This window comes from Nakaseomyces bracarensis (assembly GCF_045282275.1).
Source record: "Nakaseomyces bracarensis strain CBM3 chromosome Unknown Scaff13_0, whole genome shotgun sequence".
Lineage (NCBI taxonomy): Eukaryota > Fungi > Ascomycota > Saccharomycetes > Saccharomycetales > Saccharomycetaceae > Nakaseomyces > Nakaseomyces bracarensis.
Window position 1 is genome coordinate 60,927 of NW_027263959.1, and position 19,347 is coordinate 80,273.

Below are 19,347 nucleotides of genomic sequence, written 5' to 3' on the forward strand. Positions count from 1 at the left end.
TATAACAATAATATTGCAATATAACAATAATATTGCAATATAACAATAATAGTGGCTATCGGTTGCCTTCGGGATACGAGCCGGGATTCGGTTTTCTGCGTAGCCCCGCGGGCCGAGGATAGAAAAAAAAAATTGCTAGGGAAGTCCATTCATTATATTCCAGAATTAGCATATATAATAGAAAAAGAGGGTTTCAATTAATTAGTTTCTAAACTGGGTGTCTGTTAATGTTCAAAACTTTAGTTGAGTTTGAGGTGTCAATAACATATACTAATAACATTAAAGAAGGGAATAATAAACTACTAAATAATAATACTAAGAAGAGATTACTGGACAATTTGAAAGATTGTTAATTTTTTTTATGGATTTAAGGTATAAATTATTAATATAGGAATGGTGGATTCACAGGAGGTGCTTGTGTGTTCATATTTGAAGAAGAAAGCAACTCTGAGTTCTACGGCGTTAAGTAAGAAAGTTGAGTCCGATGAGTATGGGAAGTCGAATGGTGGGTCGCATGGGCACTTGTATTCGCCGCATTTGAGGTGGCCCAGACATGGGGACCATGTGTATTGGTGTGTTTTACGAAGAGGTCAGTTTAGCTATTATAAGACTAAAGATGAGCGAGAGGCTGTAAATGTACTGCTGCGGAAGGAGATACTGAATTACAGAATTCATGAATCCGATCGTAGCATCCTGATCTATACTAGAGATAAGACGCTACGATTCAAATGCGAAGAAGAACTAATAAATAAATGGGAGGAAGGTTTCAAGCAGTTTTTCATTGACAAGACATTACGAGTCGATACGTCTAAAAACAGCAATGAGAATGAGCCTATAGATGAAAACGATGAATTTGAGGATGAAGACGAGGAAGAAGATGGTGAGCTATATCTGGAGTTTGAACATGTTACCCCTACCACCCCAGAGGAACAACAAGCGGTGATAGAAGGTAAGCTTTCGGAAGAGGATAAAAAGTTTTTCAATACATATGATCCAAAGAAACCTGAACACATAATTATGTCTGATACACTATACACAAGGATAAAGACCAGGTTTAATCGGAGAAAGTGGAAGAAATTTAAAGTTGAACTAACTAATCGATACGTGAAACTATATTCAGTGAAAACTAATCACTTAAAGAATCAGCTTGATCTAGTTAATGTGGTCGACTGCGTCGAATATGAATCGAAAGATTTAGACCCTGTATTTTCCCTCATCAGCGTTAATCATAGAATAAAATTTAAGGCAATGAACGAACAGAAAATGATTGATTGGATTGTCAACATTAAAAGTGTAATATTGGCCAGCAAAAAACTTTTAAAGGAAAACTAATAAGCAATAAAAAGTAAAAAAAACAATCCTTTACTAATTTGTTGTAAATCAAAAAATTATGACAAAGATTGTCTGAATATTTGTTTTACTGAGGTATTCTTGTTATATTGGCATTCATTTTTCTTTCATTTTATCTTTTTTTTATGTTTTGTTTTGTACCAAACTTTTGTGAAGTGGATAGTAATGTAACCTATTCAATTCAAGGTTGTTGTTTTTTTGGTTATACAATATTTTTATTTAGTTTATGCCATGTATTAATATAAAATGTATTATCACTCTATAATTTTGTTTGATGTTTTCCGTAACTTGTGTATCAATTTACAATTTTTTTAGTCTTGTCAAAATACATTATGATTAGTATTAGGAAGTCCAATAGTAGCTTGTAGCGTAAATATTTTATGATAATAACTTTGTTATTTTATTTGAAATGGCTTTAAAAAAATGTGTGTATAAGGGCCTAAAAAGAAATTTAATAAGGAAAAAAAAAATGCAGGGCCCTTAATTTTTTTATTTCTTCTGTATATACAGATTATTAATATGCAAAAGAGTCTAAAAGTAAACAGCAAGGTACATTGGTTTAGCTTGCTAACTACTTGAAACGTTAACAAACTATCCTTCCTTCTTGTATTTGTTTTGAAATACTTGGTAGGGAAATATTGGATAGGTGATGCAATGTCCGGTATGTGATACTCAGTCCCATGTTTTCCTCTGCTCACACTGTGTTAATTCCAGTCCTGATTTGTTAGTTTCATTGAAACTGGATTTAATTATTCTAAATGAAACTAATGAAGAACTTAAGCGAAGAATAAATACTATCATGGATCATCAGGGGAAGGTACAAACCACTGCTGGTAAAAATGGATCTGTTAATGGAATAGAGGTTCTAGAGGAACGGCTAAGAAGGATGGATGTTTTGCGGTCTACAAGATTGAATAATAAGATTAAATACAGGATAGAGCAACAAAATATTAGGCTAAACAAAAAAAGGGAAGAGATTGAAAGATTAAAAACCGTATTAGTTTCCTCACGCACCAGAGTACATGATACAAGCATAGAAAAAAAATTACATGAGAAAACTAATGAGTTGAAGAGTAAATTAAGCCTGACAAGTAAATTAGTAGAGCAGACACAATCAGATAAGGTATTGGCGCTCAATCGATGGTATTCGCTGCGGAAGCGTGAGTCATTCGAGATTCCGTACACGATAGCATATCAACCAGTACTATCACTAAAAAATTACCACAAATTTCCCATGTCTATAATTGAGGGATCACTTATTAAGATGGTACAGTATATGAATATATTCACAAGCATTAATTTCATTCAAATTCCCACTATATTCATTGTCAACGAGGTTGACATATCAACCAAACATGAAGAGGTTTTGAAATTGAAAAGGAAGTCGCCGATAATTGTAACTGCTCTTGCAAAGTGTGTAGTGCAAATAATGCTTATAATGACAAGGCATCTTCGGTTACTAAACGATGATGATCAAAATGTGGATTTCGAATGGATACTAGACCAATATGATATAGATGGTCTTTTTTACCATATGGCTACAGGGGCTGCTATCGATGCTAAGAAGTCCAGGGTTGCATCCACTTTGACTCTCGAGCGTGCCTTGGAGATCATATGTTCATCATTGAAGGTTGATAAAAGTGATATTATGCTATACCCTGGAGAAAAACACAGAGCACAGTTGCTGGACAACCATACAAAACAGAAACACCCTCACACTGAAGTACCAACTGATAGATGGTATATTGTGGGCTAATTATACGAAACATTACTATACAAGTGTATTGTGCGGAGCTATACACACCAATATATAAAATAATAAATTACAATAGTTCAACTGGCTCGTGATAGCTTACGTATATTATGAGTTTCGATTGTATCTTATTTTTTTTTTTTTAATTTTTTTTTGAGTGAGAAATGCCAGCTTTAGTGAGGAGGAGGAAAAACAGCCGAGAAGTGAGCTAAGGACGGACCTTCAAGGGCTGATGAAAGGTTTCATATAAACCAATTTTACCATCTAACGCCATATCCAATTCCCTGATATTCAAATCATATTGACTGAAGTTTAGTTTATACCTTATCTTTATAGTTCTACTTTTATTTTGTCTCGCAAGTAGAGAGTTTGTTTAAGTCGTAAAGTAATAAAACTGAAATAAGGGTGAATTCCAAAAAAAAAAAGCAAGAATGGTATTGTCTGATAAGGAATTGTATGAATTAAATAAGAAGGCGGTCCAGGAAGGATTTAAGGTAAAGCCTAGAGTAGACTATAATACTGTCAGTGGTGTTAATGGCCCATTAGTCATCTTAGAGCGTGTTAAGTTTCCAAGATACAATGAAATTGTCAATCTAACGCTACCTGACGGATCGATCAGACAAGGTCAAGTTTTAGAAGTTAGAGGTGATCGTGCCATCGTTCAAGTTTTTGAAGGTACTTCTGGTATTGATGTGAAGAAGACCACCGTCGAATTTACAGGTCAGAATTTGAAAATTCCAGTTTCTGAGGATACTCTGGGGAGAATATTTGATGGTTCTGGTAGACCAATAGATAATGGTCCAAAAGTATTTGCTGAGGATTACTTGGATATCAATGGTTCTCCTATCAATCCATATGCCCGTATCTATCCAGAGGAAATGATTTCTACTGGTATTTCTGCCATTGACACAATGAATTCCATTGCCCGTGGTCAGAAGATTCCTATCTTTTCTGCTTCTGGTCTGCCACATAACGAAATTGCTGCTCAAATTTGTAGACAAGCCGGTCTAGTGAGACCAACAAAGGATGTTCATGATGGTCATGAGGAAAATTTCTCTATTGTTTTTGCAGCTATGGGTGTTAACCTGGAAACTGCCAGATTCTTCAAGCAGGATTTTGAAGAGAATGGTTCCTTAGAGAGAACTTCATTGTTTTTAAACTTAGCCAATGACCCTACTATTGAAAGAATTATTACACCCAGATTGGCTTTGACCACCGCTGAATACCTTGCATATCAAACAGAAAGACACGTCTTGACTATTCTAACAGATATGTCTTCATATGCCGATGCCCTAAGAGAAGTGTCTGCTGCTAGAGAAGAAGTTCCAGGTAGAAGAGGTTATCCAGGTTATATGTACACAGATTTATCCACAATTTACGAGAGAGCTGGTCGTGTGGAAGGTAGAAATGGTTCTATCACACAGATTCCAATTTTAACCATGCCAAATGATGATATCACACATCCAATTCCGGATTTGACTGGTTATATTACTGAAGGTCAGATCAGTGTTGACCGTCAACTATCTAACAAGGGTATCTACCCACCTATCAATGTTCTTCCATCCCTGAGTAGATTAATGAAGTCTGCCATTGGTGAAGGTATGACTAGAAAGGATCATGGTGATGTTTCTAACCAATTATATGCCAAGTATGCCATTGGTAGAGATGCTGCAGCCATGAAGGCGGTTGTTGGTGAAGAAGCTTTGTCCATTGAAGATAAACTATCTTTGGAGTTCCTAGAGAAGTTTGAGAAGACGTTTATTAACCAAGGTGCCTATGAGAACAGAACTGTGTTTGAGTCATTAGACCAAGCCTGGTCTCTGCTGAGAATTTACCCTAAAGAGATGTTGAACAGAATTTCTCCTAAGATCCTGGATGAGTTCTACGACAGATCTAGAGATGTTGAGGAAGAGGAAGAGGAAGAGGAAGAGGAGAACAGAAGGGATGTTGAAGAATCTTTGATCTAAGAGGATCTTATGACTTTCCAAATGAAAAAAAAAAGGTCCTATTTTTCTTTCTGTTTTTCTTTTATATAAATATATTAATATAGTATCTTTTTATTTTCTAATAAATGAATAAATAAAATAGTAAAAATCTTTTTAGAATTATTTTTTTTTTTTCTATTAAAACGTTATATCATTATGTAGTCATTATAAATAGGGTATATTTTTAATTTTTTGCTTCGAAATTAATGTCTTCAGCTCAGTTCAATCTGGTGTTGCAGACCAGTTTCGAAGAACATTAGAGCGACACCGATAATAACGAAGAAAGCAGCAATACAACGTAGAGCAAACACAGAGTCCATTTTTACTTGGATTTAAGATTTTTTTTTTATTGTAATATCTTGCAAGAGATCAAGTTATCGTTATACCATTCATCATGTCTACCTTATATATACCATGTCTATCTTATATATATATATCTGTGTGTGTGTGTGTGTGTGACCTTTTTACTATTACTACATAAGCTAAGCACAGTAAAGCTAAGCACAGTAAAGCTAAGCACAGTAAAGCTAAGCACAGTAAAGCTAAGCACAGTAAAGTTAAGCACAGTAAAGCTAAGCACAGTATAAGAGATCTACAAATGAACCACTATTAAAAATAGCACATGTCAAAATCCCTCTTTTACCCGAAAAAGGAGGAACGGGGATAACGCACCTAGCCGAACATTATTAAGCCGCAGACATGCAAATATGCGGAGGAGGTGGAGAGAGAGGCAGCCTTAGTCTTCACAGCGAACAAACAAAAACCTATCCGTTCATCCGTTCCGTACCTAATATATCAACATACGTACACCTCACATGATAAGTACGTACACAGAGATATAGCGTACGTCAGGATATAAATACATGTGCCAACTTTTTCGTACAAATGACATTCAACGAAGGGCATCTCCTTCTTCGAGGTTTAGGGGAGGGGAGCATTCTCCGGGAAATTGAAATGTAAACAAAAAGGGCTGCATGGGTTTCTACAAGAGAGGGGCCTTTCGCATTTGGAGTTGCTCCGATCACTCCGTGTATGTTTTTTTTGACGTACAAAGAAATAAAGAAATAAAGAAATAAAAAAGGAGTCCCCTCCCAATACATAGAAAAGACGTAGGGGGAGGACAAAAAAAAAAACTCCTTGAAGATAGAGTAATTGTGAAGAAAGAAAGGAGTTAGAAGAGCGAGGAGAGATTTCCCAAACTGGACCCAGTGGCTGTATACGGGTGTTTCTCTGCCACCTTTCGTGAGCTAATATAAAACGTAGAACATCTCGTGGAGAGTTTGAAGTACTTTATTGTTATAAAATATTATATTACTTCAGAAACTGCTGTAGAAGAACAGAAAATGTAAACAAATAACTAAATAAAATAATAAAAAAAAGGGAGGGAACAAATAAAAAAAAATTTTTCTCTTTGTTATTTATTTATTTATTTTTTGAAGGGATGGGCAAAAGGCGAGATGTGGAAATTTTTTTAATTCAATCCTTGAAAGAAAAAAAAAAGCCTATATATTGAAAAGGGGTTTCTTGATATCACTAAAGATATATAATAGGATTGATAAATAACAATATAACAACCAAGTAAAAGTAGAAGTGAAGAAGGGAACAGAAACAGAAACATAAAGGAAAGTTAAAAAAAAAATAAAGTAACAAAAAAAATGGGTCTTTTGGGAAGAAAAGAGAGAAGAGTTCCTGACCTATCGCGGTACGACTATCATTACCAGAACAAGCCGGCGGTTGATTCTAGTAAGTACTATGTTCCTAGGGATATGGCCACTAAGAGGTTGAGTGCTAGTGCTGCGGCGGCAGCTATATACACGAATCCGAATCCTAATGCTACCGGAGTGAATCGGAGTTATAGTATGATGCATTCGTATGCTCCTGTGAGCAGTATTAATAATAATAGTGGACGGACATACTCTTTGCAGTCTAATAGAACTGCTTCGATAACGTCTAATACTAGGAGGCCGGTGAACAGGACTGTAGTGAAGAAGAAAACGGTGAAGAAAGGACAGAACGGGGCAGGTGAGATTGGGACTGGTGTTAACCAATCGCGTACAAACAGTATAACGGTGCGTACTACGAAGGTCAAGGACCCACAGGGTAGAACGAAGTCTATCACCAGGAAGACAATTCGTAGGATCAATGGTTATGAAGTTGTCGAGACGACCACTACAACAACAGATGTAAATCCTATTGATGGAGTTACTCCTCCATTGGAGTCTAATGACATAGATGTTGATGAAGATATGGATGAAGATGTCCATAATAACCAGACACATTTCGATGAGTTTAGCGGAGATTTTGTAGAGGACGATATGTCAATTGATCAGCAGAGCGGTCAGGTGCCAATGCACCACCAGCAACAACAACAGCCATATATCGAGGAAATAGTAGAGGAGGAATACGAAGAGCCACCAAAGATGGTCACTAAGCGTGCCAACTCTCTAACTAGCAAAGAAAATACACCACCTAACATGGCTAGAAGAGCTCTAGGGGACGGGGAGACTCCATTGGACCAAACCAGTAGTATATCAAACTTCAAGGATGCTATGGAGTACCTTCCACCTGCTCCAAAACCTAATACAAAACCTGTTACTAGAACTAAATCTAGTTTGAAAAACCCAAGTTCTCTCAGACAAGGAACAACAAACCAGCGCAGGACAGTCTCATTCACAAATGAGAGTATAGCGCAGAAGAAAAAGGCTCAAACTAAACCTAAGCAACCACTAACAGAACAGGAGATGTACTTGCAAGCTCTGGAAGTTGCAAAGAAGAAGGTGTACAAGACCGATGATGTAGTAATTGCGAACGGTGCTGCAAATGGTGATGTGAAGCGTGTTAGCACTATGGGTAAGCGTATGACGTTGAGAGATACTCCAGCAACTAAAATTCCAAGATCTTCTTCAACGATGATGAATAACTTCCATGGTACAGGTAACCAGGGTAGTAATACAGCAACACCAAGAAAGACGACAGAAGCAAAAAGGACAAAATCCATGACAAGTACAATTGGGCGTCCAGCAGAGACAAGAAAGAAGTTGACCGATGAGGAAATGTATGAGAAGGCCCTGGAGATTGCACAGAAGAGATACAATGAATCAATTGCGTTGGAGTCTGTGAATAGTGGAAGTGTCCCATCTGGTAATACTACTACGGCCCAGGCTAATATTCCACCAAAGAAGTCAAGCTTCAAGGACAGATTTGTCAAAACATTCCAACATGAGGATAAAATGAAGACAAACGATGAAGGCCAGGATGGTAATAATGCTGTGGATATCAACGCAGTCTCGGTAGACCCGGTTGTATCAACTATGGAGAATGAAGTTATTACCGAGGTACGCCCTGGAGTTACTTTGAAAAAGGATATAAATGTTCCTCTGGCAAACACTGTTCCTGTGGGAGCGACGACGAACGCTACAGCAGCCACATCTACACCATTAGCCAAGAATATTAGTCATCCCGTTTCAGGTACATATTCCTCGATTAGTAATGATGCCTCCGGTAGCGGTGCAAGAAAGTTCAGCAGCTCACAATTCAGCGATGAGCAGTATGCATCAGCATACGCTCCAATGGACTCAAAGCCTAAGAATAAGTTTGTCAACAAGATACTGAAGTTTGCCCAGCAAAACAGTGGAATCCGAGTTCAGGGTGATGAAGATGAAGCAGCCGCGATGGCAGCAATGCAACCTTCAGCTCCAGCTAATATTGTCCCGGTGCAAAGAAGGTCCTCAGTAACCAAGCTTCACGGTGCCGCCACCACTCTTCCTGTGGATGCTCCGCTACCTGATAACGAGAGTGTTTCGTCATTCAGACATACACATGAGAAGATTGAGAAGCCAATGAGCCTTGACGCTATTGAAAGAAAGCTTTCACATCATACAGCACAAGGTGTTGCCATGACACCTCCTGTTGCACCAGTCGCCGCTACAGATGTAGTCGAGCCATTGACTCCTGAGGCTACAAAGGTACCTACTGTTGAGAATGTAGTGATACCGAACCACATGAACACCCAATCCGGTATGAAGACTCCATTCATCGATATAGATGCCGTCGACGCAAGATCCGGCCACATTCCATTCGACGAGTCGCAAATCTCCAACCCTGACGTTGCCCGTGTTTCAAGTAACGCCCCATCCTCTCAAACTAAGGCCACACGTTCAGTGTCTACATCTACTGGCACTACAGAAAAGAAGAAACAAAGCTTCTTACAGAGACTCTTCAAGAGGAAATAATTAATATTCCCAAACAAAAAAAATAAGATAACCCCCCCAAGTTGTTGTTTTTTATTGTTGTTGTTGTTTTTTTTTTAATCATTTAAAAATCTTTTTTGTTTACTCAATATTTCTATTTTCATATTATATATTTTTAATAATCTAATAATTAATAATCTATACCCTTTCTACTATTAAATATACATATATATATATATATGTATATATGTCTGTGTATGTGTGTGTGTCGAGCGTCTATTAAGATAACTTCTAACGAACCTCATTAGCCACGGATTACGTTACCCTACCTGCATTACTAACAGAATGTTATTTCATTGGCTCAATAATAAAAAATTGTCGAGGGCTGGGTAACAGAAAACGTATGACTTGTGAGTAATAATGTGTAGTGGCCTGGGGTAAAAGAAAGCCGCAGAAGAAGTTGGGCGATAATAGCATCTCGAACTGTAGTTTGTGCGGGTGTCACCAGATTCACCACAGAAACAGGCGCACGTTGGTTTAGACAAATAAGTATATAGCATGATAGTGCCCTATTATTATTCCCTTTGTGCGTCGAGTTCTGTGCCGATATGGCTAAAAGTATGGTGTTAGCGTGAAGTTCCCATTATACAGAGAGGTTCCAAGAGAGAAATTTTAATGGGAAGAAGCGATGAGGGAAGGAGGAGGGGGGAGTTCTAGAAAGCAATATAAAAATAGTGAATACTTGAGTTATAAGGTTCTCTTGACTTTGAAGTTTGGAGAGGAGAGAGAAGAACTGATAGTATTAACTAAGAATAAAAGATATAACAACAGGAAAGGAAAGGAAAGGAAAAGGGAGATAACTTCTAAAGCTAAAATTAATCAAAAAATTATAAAAGAAATGTCGATTGTTGGTTTGAAGAACGCAATTGTGTCGGCTGTTTCTGGCGGCAACTCGTCTAAGAGTCTTGTTTCGAGTGGGAGTAATTCATATGGGTCTACTGATGCTGGAGATCGTAATGTAGAAGCTGGACAAGGACAAGGACATGGACATGGACAAGGACAAGGGGACGAAGGCGGAAAAGTTGTGTATAACGAGGATGAGAGTAGTGGAGATGAGAGTACAGGTATTGCTGGTTTATTCAACTCTGTCGACCCGCGTGTTATTAGTGATTTGATTATTGGTCTGAGTGATGGGTTGACGGTTCCGTTCGCTTTGACTGCTGGTCTTTCCTCCTTGGGTGACTCCAAGCTGGTTATTACTGGTGGGTTTGCAGAGTTGATCTCTGGTGCCATATCGATGGGGCTTGGTGGGTATCTGGGAGCTAAGAGTGAATCTGACTACTACCACGCAGAGGTGAAGAACGAGAAGAGGAAGTTTTACGATAACATGACATTGATTAACCATGAAATAGAGGACATATTGCTGGATATAAACCCAGACTTCTCGGACGAAACAATAGTGTCTTTCTTTAAAGATCTACAGAGGAAGCCGGAGCTTATGGTTGATTTCATTATCAGATATGGGCGTGGTCTTGATGAGCCAGCAGAGAACAGACAAACAGTTAGTGCACTAACCATCGGTGGCGGTTATCTAGGAGGTGGTTTAGTACCACTAATACCTTACTTCTTCGTTGATAGCGTAGGTACAGGTCTAATATTTTCCATTATAGTGATGGTTATCACACTGTTCTGGTTTGGTTACATAAAGACTATGGTTTCTATGGGTGATAGTTGTACTACATCTAAGAAGGTATCTGAAGGTCTACAGATGGTCGTTGTCGGTGGAGTTGCTGCTGGTGCAGCTTGGTTCTTCGTTAAGCTACTAGGTTAGAAAAAACAATATTATAGTAATAGTTTTGGTTATTATTGTTATTTCGAACAATAAAGAGCTTTTTTTTTTTTAAAAAATCATTTTGGCTTACATGATAGAATAATAATAACGAAATTTACGGCCTCTTGATCACACAAAAGAAGAAGAAGAGATCAATTATATTATCTATTTATTGTTCTGGTATATTCTATTTTCCAGTTGAATGATTGTTATTAATTGCGATAACTTTCTAGGTTTTGTTGGCCAATTTCTCACATTTATTATATGCATTGGTGAAATACCTTTATTATTATTCAACTTTAAAATGAAATACAATATAAATGGACTAGATATAAAAAGAATTCTAATTGATGTACTTGCATGTGCTCTGCTAATTTGATATCAGATAAGTCCCGAAATATCATAAAGAAGTGGTTATTGTAAACAAATATGATAAGCTTTTCGTTTTTGACTCGTTTTTGGTTTATTCTATATGATTGAATTTTAAGTTATCCTGTTGGTTAATTTTTAATTCTTATATTAATCAGAGGTCTATGAACTTATTTTATTTTACCCTCTTTTTTTTCAATGCATTTCCTATTAGTTTATCGCATAATTTGACTAAGCCTTTATTCAATACGTCTAATGAAAACAAATAATTAAAGACTGTTTTCTGTACATCTTCCCGTACTGCCACTACTGATTCATTATTGTTAGTACTCCTCTAAGTCTTAATAGGTAGTTTTAAACTTAGCTATATTTAGTAACTAATTTTAAAAAAAAATATAAATAATTTTTGTATATTATTTCATCATTGAACTATTAAAAAGTGATTATATTGAAAGAATATATCATTTTTGTAATCTCTTGGGAGCATTTATCGATTATCTAAAGATGAAATGCTATATTTATTCGTAGATTTAATTTTATTATTGTACAAATAAGTAGATACTAATGACTTAGATTATTCTATCGAGACTCTAGTTTTCCGATTTCAATATGGCTTTGAGTGTATCGTTATCAAACATTCCAGTTCCATCTTTCAAAACATTGGCAAGTATATTAATAGTCCTACCATTAAAATCAGGAGCCTCTCTTAATTTATGTATTTCATCACCGAAGTTTTCGAACATTAGATTCAAGTATGATTCTTTTAGTTCATTTTCCTGTTCCGAAAGCCTAGTTCTCATAGCCATCTTTGCACCTTCTAATTTCTCTTCAACTCCAGCTAAATTTATCGGCACTGTTTTATCCCGGGCTGTCCTAGAGGTGAATTCAGTAGTAGTGAATGGAATATCTGCAAGCTTCTGTTTTGAAGCTTCATCTAGCGACTCTCTCTCCGTCACAACCTTATTTTCAGTATCTGAAAGTTCAACATCTGAAAGTTCTTTCTCAACAGGTTCATCTGGAACCTGCACCTCTGGTTCTGAATCAGAAGATGATGAACTGGAATCAGAATCAGACTCAGCTGTTCTTCTCTTCTTTCTTCTTCTGTTAGAATTCTTCTTAGCTTTCCTTACCTCAATATCCTGAACACTCATGTCTAATTTATAATCACTATAGGGCAGCGAATGCTTCTGATCCACTGGTTCTCGTAGATATATATATTACCCAAACAATTAATATTACTTGGCTAGAATAACTCTCTATACTGATATAAGTAATTTTTTTTGCATTTTTTTTCACAAATTTTTTATTTTTCCGATGGCCCTCAGATATACCTGTAGAGGTAGCTCATCGCATCGGAAAGGTAAGCTCATCGCATGAAAATAATATATTTTTTGTATTTTGAATATAAAATAGTATTATAGACTGTTAGTAATCGTTACGAATTCATAATATGACTACGCGATATAGGAGATATAAAGGTCAATACCATTGATGACTGTATATATTATATATTACATAATAAAATAAAATAAAATAATAAATGAATAGATAAGTGACAGAGTATGTAGATTTTTGGGAGAGTGAAATGCGAGAAATGCTATATAAAAGTTGCCAAAAAACTATAATAATTTATCCATATCATGAAGGGCGTAATCTAGTAGGTAGCTTTCTTTTACCAGGTTATCTATCCTTCCGTAGTGTCTCGTAGAGTACGGGATTATTGCTTCTATTATTTTAATCATACCTGGTATTTCGCTAAATTCAGTAAGGTTGTGACGCAAGAGAATACAGGTCATGGTTTTCTGAGCTACTGTGTGGGTTCTAGCGTTCGTATTCCAGTCCCTACATCTCTTCATTAGCAATAGCAGCTGTTCGTTGTTTAATGTACCAATAAGTTCATCTAATTCCTGATTAAATACAATTTTCACATCCGATTCTTTAGCGGGAGCAGAATTATCAGCCATCGAGGAACGTAAGACATTGAAAAGTCTCATGGGATGATCTAGTTGTAGAGCCAGTAGGAATGCATTAGCCCATTCCCCATTGTTCAAATAGTTTTGAAGAGATTGTTCCTGCTCTATTCTTAATTTATCATTTTTCAGATCTTCCTCTCTTTGTTCTTCTGTGGAATCTTCCCAGAATTGGAATACACCATCTGCATCAGCAGAAATTATTAAGTCGCCATCATTTACTACAGACATAGCCCATATTCTGTTAGCGTGGCCATCCAGAGTTTTAACACAATCACCCGAAGAGATATCCCATATTTTTATTAGACCATCAGCACCTGCAGATACTAATTGTTTTTGTTTGTTCATAAAAGAACATCTTTGAACTGCGTTGGTGTGACCTTCTAGAGTTTTCAAAATAGTAAACGATTCTAATGACCATATTTTAACTGTTTTATCACCAGAGCAGGTTGCAATCCACTTTTCGGCCTCGCAGAAGGATACGTCCCATAAACCACGTCTGTGGTTGGCAAGAGTAGCTACTGCTTCACCTGTATCAACATCCCACAGTTTACAAGTCTTATCATAAGAAGCTGTTGCAAAAAGAGAGTCATTAGGTGAGATAGCAAGGGCATTGATATCCTTTTCGTGAGCGTGTCGTGTATATAAGGAGCTCTTTATAGTTTTCATCTCTGATATATTTTCACCTGTAGGTTTTGGTATAGACCATTTCTTAACTGTTAGATCATTAGAAGCGGTAAGCAAATATTCTGGGTATCCTTTATTCAAAACATTTGGTAGACATACAGCAGTAACAGTAGCTGCGTGTCCTAAGAATTGTGCATATGGAGTAAATCTATTAGAAATTAGGTCAAATTTCCATAGGATTGCACTATTATCTTTAGATGCTGTTACTACCCATATACCATCTTCGGTAGCATCCACAGCATTCAATAGATCTTTGTGACCTTCGTATAACTCTACATCTATGGGTAGCTGTTCACTAATGTCAGTATCATCAGCACCAGCTATGCTCCTTGGAAGTGGGATTACTCTTAGGGTTGGTGAATTAGTAGCTAGAGCTAACTTATCAGCATTTGGACCAACAATTCTCATATCAGCAATTGTACCGTGGTTACCGGCAATACAATCTTTTAATTCAATTTTTTCTGAGGTACAATCTTTCAATTCTTGTTCAACATCAACCTTTTGTAGAGTTTGATCGGAGAATACTAAATATAGCTGATTGCCGTCATTTAGACGTAGGACACCGGTGATGAATAATTCTTCTAATGGTTTCTCTGTTTGTTTTATGGTTTTACCTTCAGCTAAAGAGATAAGTTGAAATATGGCGTCGCCACCAGCAGTGTACACGATGTCCAAAGAGGGATCGTTAGTAAATCCACAGGATTCGACTTGGAGATGAACAGGTAATGTCTTTAGTAATTTAGCTTTCTTTTTGTCCATAAAAAATTCCCAAACATTTAGTACATTATCTCTACCTCCAGAAAGTAATTTATATTGTTGCGGTTCTTGATCTTTTACAATATCAATACCTCTAACGGCTGAAGTATGTTCCTGAAGCGTCAATTTACATTTTCTTGTAACTAAATCCCAAACTTTCACAACACCGTTAGTATCACCAGAAGCCAATAGCCATATATTTGTTCCAAGTTCACCGTAAAATCTCAAGCTGGAAATCGTTCCACCATGACCTTTGAAGGAATGAGCAATATAACCATTTTCTATATCAATCACTACTATGGACCCATCAGTACCACCTACAGAAACTAAGGTTGATGTAGGATCACACTCCATAATATATGATGGGGAAGAAACTTTTAAAGATCTCATCACATTACCTGTCTCTACGTTGACAATTTTTAGAAGTTGAGCTTGTGAAACAAAAACTAAGTACTTTCCATCTGGAGTTAAACTTAGTGCTGTAATTTCCTGTTCATCACTATTATCAATGCTATGCAATAGCTTCCTAGTAGGCTTTAATTGGATAATGTTGACTTCATCTAAGACAGGAGCAGCAAAAATGGATCCATCCTCCGAAATAGTAGCCACAGCACCACTACCGGCATACACAGGCGATAACGTTAAATTCCTGTAACTAGCCTTCAAATCTAGAGACATATTACCAATTATATTTTCTGCTTTGCTTTTTTTGGATTCTGTATAATGAGATGATAATGGTGAGTATTTAATTCTACTTATACTTTGCGATGAGCTTGTAAAATTATGCGATGAGCTTCGACTTTTTGATGCGGATGAAATTTTTCAGTACCCTTCGACGAAACAAGTTTATCCAGTGCCTAAATACTAATTAATCGAACAAATTAATCTATGAAAGATAAATAATGGTATAAACATTTATTATGGTCACTTTTTTAATATTAGAAGGTATTTTAGCTAAGAGGTTACTAATTTATAAATGAAATCCAGTTTCTAAAGTAAACTAAAAAATAAAATTTTATCAAAAAAGGTCATGTCTAAATACAATGAAAAAGAAAAAAGGAAATAAAAAAGAATTATATGAAGTGTATGACCTTATCGAACTAACTATTGTTATTTCCTGTAGTTCTTAGTAATTTTTTATATTGTGAATATTAAGGTCTTAATGCAGCTTATAATAATACAGTGACTGTATTGTTTTAAATGGCAGGAAGGGCTAATTGTATTACCTTCCTACATAAATTTCAATAACAATTACTCTACCTTTGGGATAAACTAAAAGTGAGAATGAAATTGAAGGAGAATAGTAATAAGAAAAATAAAATAAAAAAAATCATGCATGTTGTAAAAAAAGTGCTGTACTGATGCGTGCGTAAAACCGCATAAAGGATAACTTTGATGTTGAAATGATGTATGTACTATTCTATTGTTGGGAGTTGGAAATCATGGTCCGTTGGGATATGTATTGGAGGGGGTAGTAATTGCTCTTCGATTTCGTTCTCCTTGATTAAACGTGCTTGCTCTCTTTTCATCTTGAGCATTTTCTTCTTCTTTTTGAGTTTTCTTTTCTTTTCAGTACGTTTCTTTTGAATTTCTTTCATTTTATCAAATTTACGCCTAGTCTTTTCCATCCCCATATAACCAAGTGGCACTTTCTTGATTTGAGTTATTGGTGCCATGAATTCGTCCTCCTGGAAAACATTAATACCCTTATTTCTAAAGGCAGATAAAGGAACCTTAGGTTTTTCATACCAGTCAGTAATAGATAACGAGTTGTATGCATTACTTTTTAGGTTGTGTATATTTCCATTGCGATCTGTACTATTATTATTGCTTATAGCGTTAGAACTTGTCATCCCATCCTCATCCTCTAATTCACTCATATTCAACAGTTCATTCAGAGTCAATTCGTCACCATTCGGAGATACTGAGCTGGGAGTTTCTTGTTTTATATAATCCGTTCCATTTGCTTTTTGATCCTTCAATTGTTGGTGTTCCTGGATTAAGGCGTGTAATGACTTAGTCGATAAACCATCGATGATACTGAAAGGCTTATTATTGGTATTCCACGTACCAAGTTTTGGCGGTTTTAATCCAACGACATTGGCACTAACAACTTCCTTGGCTTTAGTTCCAATGGTTTTGGTTCTAGCTTCTGGAGGAGGAAGATTATCATCTTCATCAGTAGATTCGTCATCAACATATAGAACAGTCTCTACTACGTCCTGCTTAGAATCATCATCTTTATTCAGATATAGATTAACATCGTCGATATCTAAGCTTCCAGAACTGTCATTCTCATCATCATAGTGGAAATAAAATGCATCAGGATCCAGGTCGTCAATATCAACAAATACATTACTTAATCTCAAATCATCCTCCTCATCCTCATCAAGGTCGACAGAGCTTATAGATATTCCATCAAGATCTGAAAAATTGTCCTCCTCATCACTACCGGTTAGATCAGAATCTGAAATTTGTTTATCAGATGAAAGAATTTCGTCGTCAGATGGTAGGTGTGCGACATCCAGTAGAATATTCTTTGAGGTATCGTCTGTTTCATCCACCTTAACTGTTTTTCCACTAAAAAATTTACTTAATTGAAGGCTTTCTGTATCTGATTCTTTGTTCATAGTATCATCTTTATCGTCAGCACTATCGTCCGATTGAAAGAAAACATTAAATATATAATCTTCGGAGTCCAATGTATCCTTAAGAGATCTATTGTGCTTTTTCTTTGCCGACTTGCGCTCGGGTTTCCTAATTTTCGATATAGAGTCTTTTTTCCTATTGTGCTCCAAATCTTTATTTCCTAGTGTAACAGGTTTATCTACTGATAATTCAATATTCTGTAAATCGGTTGAAAAGTCGTCCGTAGTTTGTCTTTTTGTGGCTGAGTTTTCTTGTTCTTTAAAACTATCCTCTTCTTCTTCTTCCTCTTCTTCATTGCCGAATCCATCAAACATATCAAAGCTTGACAAACTGCTCTCGGCATCCCAATTGGAGATGTCATTGTTGGTTTGATCAAACTCGTTCATGATGTTCTGCTCCTCCTCGTGTAAGATTGTGGGCAAATCTTCCTCATTACCGGTTTCAATACCCATGTCAGATTCATCTTCCTTTTCAATGGCATCAAAATAGGCATCCTGATCGATATCGTAATCAGACTCCGCATCACTTTGGCCTTCGTTATCATCATCGTTGAAGTCACCATCGTCTATTGAAATTGCGTCGTCTTCTTCCTCTTCATCGGAACTATCAGCTGCACTTTTACCATTATCCTCGTCATCATCAGATTCCTTAAACTGTGGTACTGGTATATCATTGTCTATCCCGACTGTATTATCGTAGGTGTTATCTTTATTATTTACATCGTCCCCATCTTCACTGTCTTCAGACTCCACAACTTCCTCACCAACATCTTCCTCTTCGATGGGAGTCGAGTCCGCCTTTAAATGTTGATTCTTGTACGCTGACAAGGCCTGCATCGCTCTTTTCTTCCTCTGTGCAGACAACTTCACAAAATCTATATTTTCGTCATCATCATCGGAACTACTACTAGTATCATCCTCATCATCGTCATCGTCGTCGTCATCTTCTTCATCCTGCTCGTCTTCCTCACCTTCTGAAATATCAGAAGCCTGCTTCTCAGAAATATCGCTTAGAGAAGAATCAGAAGAATATATGAGACTAAACCTCCTCGGTCTCCCGGAATTGAGCGATGGAGCAGGCCCCTTCCCTGATACTACTCCCTTCCTGGGACTTTTCGAACTCCTCTGGAAACTCATTGTGTCTAACTTATTTTGTTGCTTGTATAGAGAAACCCTTTATATTTATTTACTTTCTTCTTCTTTTTTTTTTTCTTTTAGTTTATTTCTTCCTTTATTACGTTTATAAATATTTTATATTCGTTATTCTGTTTTATCCTAATCTTCTATATCCTCTGTAATTGGCTGTATTATTACAATTGGTCTTAATATATGAAAAAACAGAGATGAGATGAGATGAGATGAGTTTAATATTTTCTTTATAATGCCTTTTTCCTTTAAAAAACCAAAAAATAAAATAAAAAAAATAAAAAATTTTCCAAAGAAAAAAGAAAGAAAAGAAGTCGTACGGTGGTTTCTTGGAATGTAACAAGAATTCTTTGGTTTTTCTTAGAAACACCTGCAGAGATCTGCATTTTATGAGTGATTCAGAAATAAACAAAACAACCGCAGTTAGAAAATGCCGTAGCGAACAAATAAAAAGCCATAGTTTTATTGCATTGTCAGCGTTATATTGTAATTATATTGTATTAATGTATTAATGTATATTATATTAACGTATTATAATTTTTAGTTTATTATGTTATGTTGTATTGTATTTAATGTATTATAGTTTTAATTATATTATCATATTATATTTTATTATTATTATTATTATTATTATTATTATTATTATTATTATTATTATTATT

General features: G+C 36.1%; 8 protein-coding genes across 8 annotated transcripts; 5 read left to right on the forward strand and 3 right to left on the reverse strand.

The window, feature by feature from the left end:
• Window positions 1–393: 393 nt before the first annotated feature.
• OPY1 (Opy1p) lies at window positions 394–1,332 on the forward strand (the record flags this gene model as incomplete). Its single annotated transcript, XM_071054215.1, has 1 exon — window positions 394–1,332. The coding sequence occupies one exon, from the start codon at window positions 394–396 to the stop codon at window positions 1,330–1,332; it is 939 nt and encodes a 312-aa protein (XP_070908908.1).
• Window positions 1,333–1,999: 667 nt separating this feature from the next.
• Window positions 2,000–3,106, forward strand: ATG14 (Atg14p; the record flags this gene model as incomplete). Its single annotated transcript, XM_071054216.1, has 1 exon — window positions 2,000–3,106. One exon carries the CDS (start codon window positions 2,000–2,002, stop codon window positions 3,104–3,106), a length of 1,107 nt encoding a protein of 368 aa, XP_070908909.1.
• Window positions 3,107–3,534: 428 nt separating this feature from the next.
• Window positions 3,535–5,070, forward strand: VMA2 (H(+)-transporting V1 sector ATPase subunit B; the record flags this gene model as incomplete). The annotated part of the gene is made up of 1 exon (XM_071054217.1): window positions 3,535–5,070. The coding sequence occupies one exon, from the start codon at window positions 3,535–3,537 to the stop codon at window positions 5,068–5,070; it is 1,536 nt and encodes a 511-aa protein (XP_070908910.1).
• Window positions 5,071–6,743: 1,673 nt separating this feature from the next.
• Window positions 6,744–9,320, forward strand: MSC3 (Msc3p; the record flags this gene model as incomplete). Its single annotated transcript, XM_071054218.1, has 1 exon — window positions 6,744–9,320. One exon carries the CDS (start codon window positions 6,744–6,746, stop codon window positions 9,318–9,320), a length of 2,577 nt encoding a protein of 858 aa, XP_070908911.1.
• A 646-nt stretch (window positions 9,321–9,966) lies between these two features.
• On the forward strand, window positions 9,967–11,109 carry CCC1 (Ccc1p; the record flags this gene model as incomplete). Its single annotated transcript, XM_071054219.1, has 1 exon — window positions 9,967–11,109. One exon carries the CDS (start codon window positions 9,967–9,969, stop codon window positions 11,107–11,109), a length of 1,143 nt encoding a protein of 380 aa, XP_070908912.1.
• Window positions 11,110–12,068: 959 nt separating this feature from the next.
• Window positions 12,069–12,629, reverse strand: RSA3 (Rsa3p; the record flags this gene model as incomplete). The annotated part of the gene is made up of 1 exon (XM_071054220.1): window positions 12,069–12,629. The coding sequence occupies one exon, from the start codon at window positions 12,627–12,629 to the stop codon at window positions 12,069–12,071; it is 561 nt and encodes a 186-aa protein (XP_070908913.1).
• Window positions 12,630–13,097: 468 nt separating this feature from the next.
• Window positions 13,098–15,569, reverse strand: UTP13 (U3 snoRNA-associated protein UTP13; the record flags this gene model as incomplete). Its single annotated transcript, XM_071054221.1, has 1 exon — window positions 13,098–15,569. One exon carries the CDS (start codon window positions 15,567–15,569, stop codon window positions 13,098–13,100), a length of 2,472 nt encoding a protein of 823 aa, XP_070908914.1.
• A 737-nt stretch (window positions 15,570–16,306) lies between these two features.
• IFH1 (Ifh1p) lies at window positions 16,307–18,676 on the reverse strand (the record flags this gene model as incomplete). The annotated part of the gene is made up of 1 exon (XM_071054222.1): window positions 16,307–18,676. The coding sequence occupies one exon, from the start codon at window positions 18,674–18,676 to the stop codon at window positions 16,307–16,309; it is 2,370 nt and encodes a 789-aa protein (XP_070908915.1).
• Window positions 18,677–19,347: the final 671 nt, after the last annotated feature.